Raw genomic sequence first — 10,702 nt, 5'->3', positions numbered from 1 at the left:
GAGTATTTCCACATAAAGGGGATCCAAGAGAGCTGGAGAGGGACTTGGGACAAGGGATGGAGGGACAGGACACAGGGAATGGCTTCCCACTGCCAGAGGGCAGAGTTAGATGGGATATTGGGAAGGAATTCTTCCCTGGGCGGGTGGTGAGGCCCTGGAATGGAGTTCCTAGAGAAGCTGTGGCTGCCCCATCCCTTCAAGGCCAGGTTGGATGGGGTCTGGAGCAGACTGGGATAGTGGAAGGTGTCCCTGCCCATGGCAGGGATTTGGAACGAGATAATCTTGAAGGTCCCTTCCAACACAAACCATTCCATGATTCCTTGACCCATTTCAGTGCTGAGAGGGAAACCAGCGTGGAGAGAGCAGCCAAACTTCTTGCATCCATCTGCAGCTCCAATCTGTGTCAGACCCACCTGCTCCCAGGTGTGAAAGCCACAACTCTCTGCTCTCTGAGCCTGTGGCTTGTCCCACCGAGAGGACACATGTCCTACCCCTGAGGGCACCTCCCAGTTATGGGAATCACCCGACCTTCACATGCTCCAGAGGCTTGGGAGAGGTATGAGTTTTCTCCAAAGCTGTGTCAATGTAATAGTTTTTGAGCCAGGCAGAGACATGTTGGATCCTGGCCATACATTGTAGGGAATTATAGTAAAATCAATTAGGAGGAATAAGGCTGCTGTGACTAATGAGCTAATGAGGGGTGCCTTAGTGAAAATGGCTCTAAAAGAGCTACAGGGTTGGATTCCTGACTTCTTATTCACAGGGATAGGCCAGAGTCAGGCTTGGCATTCTTTATTTTTTACTTTGCTTTTCCAGCTTTCTCTTTAACTTTTAAAGATGTTCCTCATCAATGGAGGAGATGGAGAAGGGAAGGGATACCGATTTAATTCCTCTCTTTCTGGTGCAAGAATCTCATCTCCAGAGAATTTTGGTTTCTGTGAGAGACAGGTGGGGACTGTGATGTCCCAGAGGTGAAATTCATGGTGACTTAATCCCTGGCATCTGCCCAGCAGCAGTTCAGTGCTCAGAGTAACCCATCCTTGCAGCTTCTGTGAGTGCCTTTCATCATCCCTGACCCGTGGAGCTGCTGGAGCAAGTCCAGAGGAGGCCACGGAGCTGCTCCAAGGGCTGGAGCCCCTCTGCTCTGGAGCCAGGCTGGGAGAGCTGGGAATGTCCAGCCTGGAGAAGAGAAGGCTCTGGGGAGACCTCAGAGCCCCTTCCAGTGCCTAAAGGGGCTCCAGGAGAGCTGGAGAGGGACTTGGGACAAAGGATGGAGGGACAGGACACAGGGAATGGCTTCCCACTGCCAGAGGGCAGGGTTCGATGGGATATTGGGATGAAATCCTTCCTTGTGAGGGTGGTGAGGCCCTGGAATGCAGTTCCCAGAGAAGCTGTGGCTGCCCCATCCCTGGAACTGTCCCAGGCCAGGTTGGATGGGGTCTGGAGCAACCTGGGGTAGTGGAAGGTGTCTCCGCCCATGGCAGGGTAGGGAATGGGATGATCTTTAAGTCCTCTTCCCACAAAAACTTAGCACTAGGAGATGACAGTGTCATGTCAGCACCCCTCCACCCTTAAATCCAGTCCCATCTTTCGCTCCTGCGTCTGCCTGCTCTGGAAATTTGGGATTCATAGGAGATACATCAAGAGCTGATTAGAATAATGAATGTGGAGAGTTCAAAATAATTAAGTCAAGAAGGCTCTCAGTGCCTGCAGCCCTTAGTTCCTGAAACCCTGCCCTGGAGGTGGATGAGGAATTTTAGGACTTGGAATAGGACCTGGGAGGTTGTGGGATTTGGAGATTTCCAGGCTGGATGCAACTGAGGCAGGTCTGGTGAAGATGCCTCCATCTTGAGACTGCCTCAGCTGGCGAGGTAGGACAGGAAAAGGGTTTGGCACAGGATTCCCAGGATGGGAAGTAAACATTTGGCTGAACTTTTCCTTTTATTTATGACAACAAACTCATCTGATATGTGGAGAATTGTTGTATTAATTTCCCTTTGAGCAAGATACTCTCAAAATTGTCTATTATTTTTTAAAGGCATCTTGTGATGAGGCAGATTTATGCAGATTGTGTCTTTTTAATTTTTTTTTTCTGTAATTGGTGGGACCCCCCCCCACCAGAACAGGTTGTGGTTTGCTACAAAATAATAAAAGGAATTCAACAAAACAATATTTGAAGGTTCTCATTATTTCTTGTTATTTTTTTTTGGTGAGTTGCCAGTCCTGCAAAGCAGCAGCACAGCGTGTGCATAAAAGACAAAACATTTCAGGACTCAGATAAAGATCAACTGAAACCATAAACAAGGTGTGTTGACACCCCCTGAAAACCACCCTCCGGAGCAAAGGAGGGAACAGGATTTAGAGCAGGGTGGTGGCGGAGATTCTTCCATCCAAGATTTTGTGAGGCGAGGGCGATCACATTTCAGCTGTGCAGGTGAAACCAGTCATTTAACACAAATTGTTTGAGGCCACTTAATACCAGAAACCAGAAGACACACCCCATCCATGTTTTTTCTTTTCTTTTTTTTTTTCCTACGAACAAGGCAAGCACACTCAGAGGATTTCACCCTTTTAATAGGATTATAACATTTTCTGCTGAACAGGAGGAATGCCAGACCTGGAATATACCTAAATGCCTTTCCCTAGGTAATTTTTTGGGGCTGGAAATAACTGCTTAGCTCTCATAATCCACATAATTACAATATTAGAGAGGCAGCTGTGAAAACAATCCGTAGGAATTCCTGAGGATGGAGGTCACCCAGAAGTGGTGTTTGGCAAAGCAGCAGGGATTGGTGAAATGCTGAGACCACCTTTGGACTGGATATTAGGGAAAAATTTCTTCCCTGTGAGGGTGGGGAAGACCTGGAATGGAATTCCCAGGGAAGCTGTGGCTTCCTCTGTTCCCCATCCCCAGAACTGTCTAAGGCCAGGTTGGATGGGGTTTGAAACAACCTGGGATAGTGGGAGGTGTCCCTGCCCATGGCAGGGGGTTGGGACTGGATGATCTTCAAGACCCCTTCCAACCCAAGCCATTCCATGATTCTGGAGCTTTAGATTTGGAGAGATTGGGATTTTTATCCAGCATTCCTAGAAAAACTTTTAACATTCCAAGGCAAGACAAGACAAATGGGCCTCAAGTTGTACCAGGGAATGTTTAGATTGGATATTAGGAAAAATTGCTTCACAGAAAGGGTTGTCAGGCATTGGAACAGGCTCCAGGGTAGTGATGGAGTCACATCCCTGGAAGTGCTCAAAACCCCATGGATGTGGCACTTGAGGACAGGGTTTAGTGGTGCTGGTTTGACTTTGAATGGGATGATCCTGACATCTTTCCCAACCTTAATGATTCCAAGAGTTCAAGTGAACAACCCCGTATAAAGTTCCTTCAGTGATGGAATGACAAAGGTGGTGGGAATATCTCCAAAACCATCTTGGATTCAGCTTCTCCCCATTCCTTAGTAAAAGTCTCGGTTGGGAGGGCACCCGGCATAGCCACCAAAAGGCTCTTCCTTCCCAGTCTTTGCAGTTCCACACTCAGACTTGCTCATCCCAGGTTGGAGGAGGATTTCCTACCACTGAGCTGGTCTGAGGTGCAGGAGAATCCAGCAGATGCCTGAGGCAGCAGGGTTGGGAATGGGAAAAGTGTTTGGGAAGCAAAAAAGTCATGAGCTTGCAACCACACTTGGAGAGGGTTGGCTCAGAGCAGAGGGGCTTCTCCACTCCATCCTTCCTCAGGATAATGAGCCTGAGAGGTTCCCTTGGCCCAAACTTTCAGATCCTGGTCCTGTTTTTTTCCCAGTGTTCCATGCTTTTTCCAGTGAGTGAGGAATTGAAAGTCAGATTTCCACTTCTAGACCAGGCTGGATGAGCCTTGGAGCAACCTGGCCTAATGGAAGGTCTTTCTGCCCATGGAAAGGGTTTGGAATGAGATGATCCCTTCCAATCCAAACCATTCCACGATTCTCATCCTCCTGATAAACTCTGGACCCCACTGAAGGTAAAAACACAGAGGAGAAAAATCCATGAGGTTCAGTTCCTTGACATTCACGCAACCAACGCTCTTTTCCCCGGGATTTCTTGAGACCACTCCAAAAGGGAGAGGAAATATCCCCAAGCTGCAAGACAAGACCTTCCAAGGCCTTCTGCATCCTGCTTGGACACAAAACACCTGGATTAATCCCAGCCATTGTCCACCCTGATAAGCCAAATTTTCTTCTCCAAGGAACATGAAAAGAGATGACGGAGTGGCAAGAGGTGGGGCCTGCTTTGGAGCTCCTTCAATTCATTTATAGCTCAGTGAGACTTGTTTTTCCAGTAGATTTGGATCTGGGGACGGATCTTGGTGTATGCCAAGCCACCAGGACGTGTGACATTGGTGAAGAGTGCCGACAACCCAGTGACCAGACAAGAAGAGCTGTGCAAGATGAAGGTGTTTCTGTTTCTTCTGTTGGCTGCTGTCACTTGCATAGATTTGGGTGAGTTCCCACTTGGATTTATCCAGATTCCTTCAGTAGATACAGCGTGATGGGATAGGATGTGTCCTGTTCCCTCTGAAAGCCACGTCTCCCACTTTAGGCAGTTTTCCGAAAAAAAAGTCTGTCTTTGGAATATTTTCATATATTCGGGATGGTGATGTTGTCATTGGGACTGTCAGGTCAGGCTCTTTAGGAAGTGTCACAACGCAGAGTGTGATTAAACCATGCCGTTCCTTCAATGCAAATTCCCACTCTCACTTTTTCCATGTTCATGCTCAATCTCACTGTCTTTTTTCTTTTAATGTTATTTTTAACTTTCTGTACCTTTTTTGATACTTAGCCCCAGAAGTCAGTTCCATGCAGCATGTGTGGGATCTCTCCAAAAATGTTACATGTGTGATTTATCCAGTTTTAGCCATTAGAAGTGGGAAAGAGGGGTTGGGACATTGCTGGTGGCCCAGGTACTGCAGGGTTGATGTTTATCACGGAATCATGGAATGGTTTGGGTTGGAAGGGACCTTAAAGATCATCCAAAATGAGGCACTGGAACAGGTTATCCCAAAAAGTTGTGGATGCCCATCCCTGGAAGTGTCCAAGGCCAGGCTGGACAGGGCTTGGAGCAACTTGGTCCAGTGAAAGCTGTTGCTGCCCATGACAGGGGGTGGAATTCCGTGATCATGAAGGTCCCTTTCAACCCAAACCGTTCTGTGATTCCATTCCATGATTCCATGATCCTTCCTCCATCCTTTCTGTCCCTTGTTTCTACCACACCAATTTCTTGGACAAAAAGTGATGATCCCAAGTTTTGGTGGTGTTCTCCTGGATGTCCAAGGTAATTCCTGGGCAGGATCAGTCCAGGACCTGTGACTGCTCATTGGGATATTCGCAGATCCAGACTGTGCCTGTCTATGGAATTATGTTATGATTTTTTAATTCCTATTTCTTTCCTTCTTATGCAAGGACATTTTCCTTCCTCCCTCCTTGCCGAGCAGATTCTGCAGGGGAGGAAGAGGTGGTGGCTTGTTTGGTTTTCTTCTCAGAGAGGATCACAAATCCTGTGGGTTGAATTTGTCCAGCATCATGAAATGTGAGACTAAAAACGATGCTTCCTCCTAAAGGTGAACTTCATAACAGTCAGATGTGGGATTAATGCAAACAAAGCATCAGGTCACAATGCGCAAGCAAGATAATAAAGTTTACTTTGAATAAAAGCAGGAAAATTGCTGTGTTTGTTTAAAAAAGGGCTTTTTCTGGCTCATTAATTAGGATGGTGTCTATTTTCATAGGGTGACTTGTTTGCCTGAGCCTGTTGACATCCCGTTGGAGCTTTGCTGGGAGGAGCTGAATCATTTCTCCCTTTCAGTGGGGTTTAAAGGAATTTCAGCTGGAATGTCACACAGACAGGGTGACAAGGGCTTCCCAGACCAAAGAGGGGCTGCTGGGGTGTGATGACACCAAAATACATCACTGTGTTTATAACACACACTTTGAGGGGTCTGCTGGGGGTGGGAGAGGGGACCCAGAGTAGAGGACCCAGATCAAGTGTTGGGTTCCTCAGAAAATCCTTCAGAGAGCAAAACGCCCAGAAAAACTTGTTGAAAAATGGCTTTTTTTTGGTGATAGGAAGCACCAGATACTGTTTTGATTTGATAGCTTGGAGTGCTCTGTGTCACAACAATCTGGGCTCTTCAGTGGTTTTCTCCAAAGTTTCTCCATCTCAGAAGACTTTAGGCACTGAAAGATTTGGGCTATGGTTATTCTGTGGTTGTAGGAGCTGAGAGGCACCTGCAGCTCTCGAGGGCTTTACAGCTTAACAGGGATGAGGGACATCTCTGAACTGGTGAGGGACAAGGCAGGAGGAGCTGGATCAGGATGGATTTGGAGTCTTGAGTATCAAATTTTGTTTCTGTGGTCTCTGCCTAGAGCAGAACATGTCCCCATGCAATCCATTCATGGTGCTGCTGTCAAGTTTAATTCTCTTTGAGGGTGGGGAGGCCCTGGCACAGGTTGCCCAGAGAAGCTGTGGCTGCCCCATCCCTGGAAGTGTCCAAGGCCAGGTTCAACAGGGTTTGGAGCAACCTGGTCTAAGTGGAAGGTGTCCCTGCCCATGGCAGGGAGTGGAACTAGAAGATTTTAATGTCCCTTCCAACCCAAACCATTCCATGATTTAAAATAACCCCTCACACATTCTTCTCACAAACCCAGAATCTCAGCACGAGGGGAAGGGTTGTGCTCAGTTTGTTCTCGTGGCTCAGTGAATTTGATGGAGACAAATTCCTTCTGTCTGGGACACCCTCCCAGCCTTTGGGAAGAGCTGGCAGAGTGGACAGCACCAGAGGAAATTCTCCCTGCTGCAACTCACATCCGAGTCTGACTTTTGTGTGTGTATCCAGATCCTTCACCAAGGGGACAAACCTGACCAAGCTGACAAATTTCTATGATAAAGTGACTGATCTGGTAGACAAGGGATGAGCTGTGGATATTTTCTACCTGGACTTCAGGAAGGACTTTGATGGTCTCTCCTATAAGATCATGGAATCAGGGAACGATTTGGGTTGGAAGGGACATACAAATCATCCAGTTCCACCCCCTGCCATGGGCAGGGACACCTTCCACAACCTTCCAGGTTGCTCCAAGCCTCATCCAACCTGGCCTTGGACACTTTCAGGGATGGGGGGGTCCAGAACCTCTTTGGGAAACCTGTTCCAAGATCCTCATGGACAAGCAGTTGAGGGATGGGCTGGATGGAAAAGCTGGGACTGCTCAGGCTGGAGAAGTGAAGGCTCAAATTGGTAATCTTATAAATTCCTGAAGGGAGAGAGCAAAGAGGACGGAGCCAGGCTCCTTTCAGTGATTCCCAGTGCCAGGACCAGGCAAAAGACACAAACTGAAACACTGGAAACATCGGGAAACACTTTATGACTGTGAGGTTGACTGAGCACTGGCAGAGGCTTCCCAGGGAAGTTGCGGAATCTCCATTCTTGGAGATATTAAAACCCCATCTGGAGACAGTCCTGGACAAGAGGCTTTAGCTGGTCCTTCTTGAGAGGAGGGATTGGACTGGTGGAGCTCCAGACGCCCCTTCCAACCTTCCAACCTCCTCCATTCTGTGATTCTGGGAGTTTGGGAGTCTGGGATCTCTTTCTGATGCTCTACTGAAGTTAAGGAAAGATGTAGATCCAGAAAACAGAGAAATAGATCAGCCCAAGATCTTTCCTGTGTCACGGGGTCTCCTATGTGTGTGGCTCTGTCTTGTTTGACTCATCACAAGGGGTCTGAACCCGACCTGAAGCTGTGCTTTGACCACCAGACCTTTGTGTTTCTCATTCCCATCGGTCCAAACACATTCTATTATTCCATTCCCGTTCTCAGCATGACTATTTTGGAAAATTCCTCCCGAGAGATACCTGGAGGGGCACAGACACTGAGGCCATCCTCATGTTTTCCATCCTCCTGTTTTCCCTCTTCACAGGACACTTCTTGCGGTGTTACACCTGCAGGGATTTGACCCCAGTTGACAAATGCCAGACAATTGAGAACTGCACAGAGGGTGAGCTCATGTGCAAGACCACGATGTATTCCCTGGAGGATGGTAAGGACAATTCCTTCTTTATCCATACTTTTGACAGAAATCAGTGTTTCGACAGTGCTGGTGTGGAGACCAGTTCCTCTTTCCACTTAAAAAAGAGATCTCCCATGGGATCTCCAGCTCTCCTGCTGTTGTGGAAAGCAGTGTTTGTGTGAAGGAATATTTGGTGAATGCAAGCTCCTGGCTAATGCTCAGAAATAAGATTTAAATTTTTTACAAGGCCGTGTGGTGATAGGAAAACAAGGAATGGCTTTAAACCTAATGAGGGTAAGTTTAGATTGGATATTAGGAAGAAATTCCTCCCTGCCAGGAGGGTGAGGCCCTGGCACAGGTTGCCCAGGGAAGCTGTGGCTGTTACATCCCTGGAAGTGTCCAAGGCCAGGTTGAACAGGGTTTGGAGCAATCTGGGATAGTGGAAGGTGTCCCTGCCCATGGCAGGGGGTTGGAATGGGATGATCTTGAAGGTCCTTTCCAACCCAAACAATTTATGATTCTATGACACCAACTCCTGGTCATCAGAAGACAAAAGAGAATGGTGATGCTCTCCTCTGTTTTTCCCAGTCCTAACTGTTCCTGCTTTTTTCTTTGCTGTAGTTTATCCCGTCACAGAAGTCTCAACTGTCACCAAGATGTGCTCCTCCACCTGCATCCCCTCCGACGTGGATGGCATCGGGATGACACATCCTGTCAGCTGCTGTTACTCTGACCTGTGCAACTTCGATGGTGCAGAAAATTTGGGGATCAGAGCTGAGCCATCTTGGATCCTCGCAAGTTCCCTCTGTGCCTTTTTCTGGACTAGACTGTGAGGGGACGATTCTGAAAATTCCATGAAGAAAATAACCCCCCACCAGCCCAGCTTTCCATGTGGATGCCTCAAAAAAAACCCTCAACAGCTCCCAAAAATTGAGGTTTTTTTAGTATCCACACTTTTCCCACAACCAAGAGAGAAGCAAAACTCAGGAAGGCCCAACTCAAATTTTTCAATTGATTTTTCAACAACTCCCACAAAATTAATTGTGGAGTTTCTTTGCTGTGCTGGTCTGGTTGGGTTTGAAGTAAAAAATTCAAATGTGTGAAGTATATTTAAGGCAAAAAACCTTGAGAAGAGTCTTCCCTACCTCCTTAGAGCAGGTCCTCTCCACCCCATCATTTTCTGCTGTTCTTCCTAGACCTCCTTCTCTGTACCCAAAAAATTAAGGAGACATTTCTGTGCCTAAAATATGAGGCAGGAGACTGAACTTCCCATGCCAATGATCTGATCCAAGGAGCTCAAAATCTTGTGTTCTCTGTACCCTTTTGAGCAGAATAAAAAGAATCTTGCGTTAAAACAGTTGTAATCACATTTAGTTTTCCTTTTGTTATTCCCAAACTCCATCTTTCAGTATTGTTTATACAGAGTTGGGTTTTGGGGTGAGTCTCACACAGATGGATGAGACATTTCCCATTGTCCTTCACTGGAAGTGACCTTCCATCAGCATTTCTTCCATCAGCTCCCCTTGTACAAATCTATCTTTACTGGGAATACTGAGTAATGGCTGTTCCCTGAATTTGGAGATCAGTGAAATGACTTTCCCCCTTTCTTTAATCCTCCAGAGCATCATCTGCAATTCCTTGTGTGTTGCTCTGGGCTCCTACATTTTGATCCATCCTGCTCTGGTGCCGCATTTTCCTGTAATCCCCTTTCCAAGGTCCAGCAAGAATATCCTCCTCCAATTACCACCCTGCTCCTGATATTTGGAATAATCAATCCAAATGTGATATAAAGTCTTCCATGTGGCACATGTGGTTTCCAAGAGAGGTGGTACAATTCCCATCCTTGGGAAGCTTTCATGGCCTAGATGGATGAAGTCCTGGGAAACCTTGGGCTGACCTCAAAATTGGGAGCTTGGATCAGGACCTTGGATTAGGAACATTCTGAGGTTGCTTTTCCAACCTGAGCTCCCTGTAAATCATGATGCAGCCACTGGGATCTTTGGAACACAAACACCCTTATTTCCAGGCATTCTACAAGGAACATATGCTAGGAAAAAATTCTTCCCTGGGAGGGTGATGAAGCTCTGGCACAGGTTTCCCAGGGAAGCTGTGGCTGCCCCATCCCTGGAAGTGTCCAAGGCCAGGTAGGATGGGGTTTGGAGCAATCTGGGATAGTGGAAGGAGTCCCTGCCCATGACAGGGTAGTGAACTGGAAAATCTTGAAGGTCCCTTTCAACCCAAACCATTCCATGGTTCCATGAAACTCTGAAAGCTCCTTGTTGGGGATTTCTCCAGCTCTGCCAAAGTCACAGATCCTGGAGTCAAGTGGGCTGACCCAAGAGGTGCCATCTGGGAGAAAACCAGGAAGTCCCAATACTGTCCCATGATTTCTTTCAGAGTAAGCAGGTAAATTGTTCACTGTGCCCTTCAACCCTCCCATTTATGACTCTCTTGAACCAAGGGTGTTTTTTGAGGTCCACACCCTCCAAAAATCATCAGGCACAGCTGATTGCAGCCACCTCTCCGTGAACTGGAGCGGCTCTGTAGCTGTCATCGCTTTGAGGAGCCGCGTGCGGAGGAGCTGTTTCTCCCCTCCCTTCATTGGCCACGGATGCCTCACCCCTTTGATCTCTGGCCAGTTTGGCAGCGTGTTTCCCGCATTCTG

General features: G+C 47.5%; 1 protein-coding gene across 1 annotated transcript; it reads left to right on the top strand.

Moving 5' to 3' along the window:
- The first annotated feature begins 4,305 nt into the window (after positions 1–4,305).
- Positions 4,306–9,141, top strand: LOC125317175 (ly6/PLAUR domain-containing protein 2-like). The gene is made up of 3 exons (XM_048286872.1): positions 4,306–4,475; positions 7,948–8,067; positions 8,659–9,141. Exons 1-3 carry the CDS (start codon positions 4,424–4,426, stop codon positions 8,868–8,870), a joined length of 384 nt encoding a protein of 127 aa, XP_048142829.1. The 5' UTR covers positions 4,306–4,423; the 3' UTR covers positions 8,871–9,141.
- The last annotated feature ends 1,561 nt before the right edge of the window (positions 9,142–10,702 follow it).

This window comes from Corvus hawaiiensis, chromosome 26 (genome assembly GCF_020740725.1).
Source record: "Corvus hawaiiensis isolate bCorHaw1 chromosome 26, bCorHaw1.pri.cur, whole genome shotgun sequence".
In the NCBI taxonomy this organism is placed as follows: domain Eukaryota; kingdom Metazoa; phylum Chordata; class Aves; order Passeriformes; family Corvidae; genus Corvus; species Corvus hawaiiensis.
The sequence above is the reverse complement of the archived record's forward strand: the minus strand, read 5'-3'. Positions and strand labels throughout refer to the sequence as shown.

Excerpts from the sequence above, each read along its gene's own strand:
- LOC125317175 (XM_048286872.1), top strand. The coding sequence starts at position 4,424 with ATGAAGGTGTTTCTGTTTCTTCTGTTGGCTGCTGTCACTTGCATAGAT. Across the intron at positions 4,476-7,947 it reads TGTCACTTGCATAGATTTGG|GACACTTCTTGCGGTGTTAC; the intron begins GTGAGTTCCCAC and ends CCCTCTTCACAG. Across the intron at positions 8,068-8,658 it reads GATGTATTCCCTGGAGGATG|TTTATCCCGTCACAGAAGTC; the intron begins GTAAGGACAATT and ends TCTTTGCTGTAG.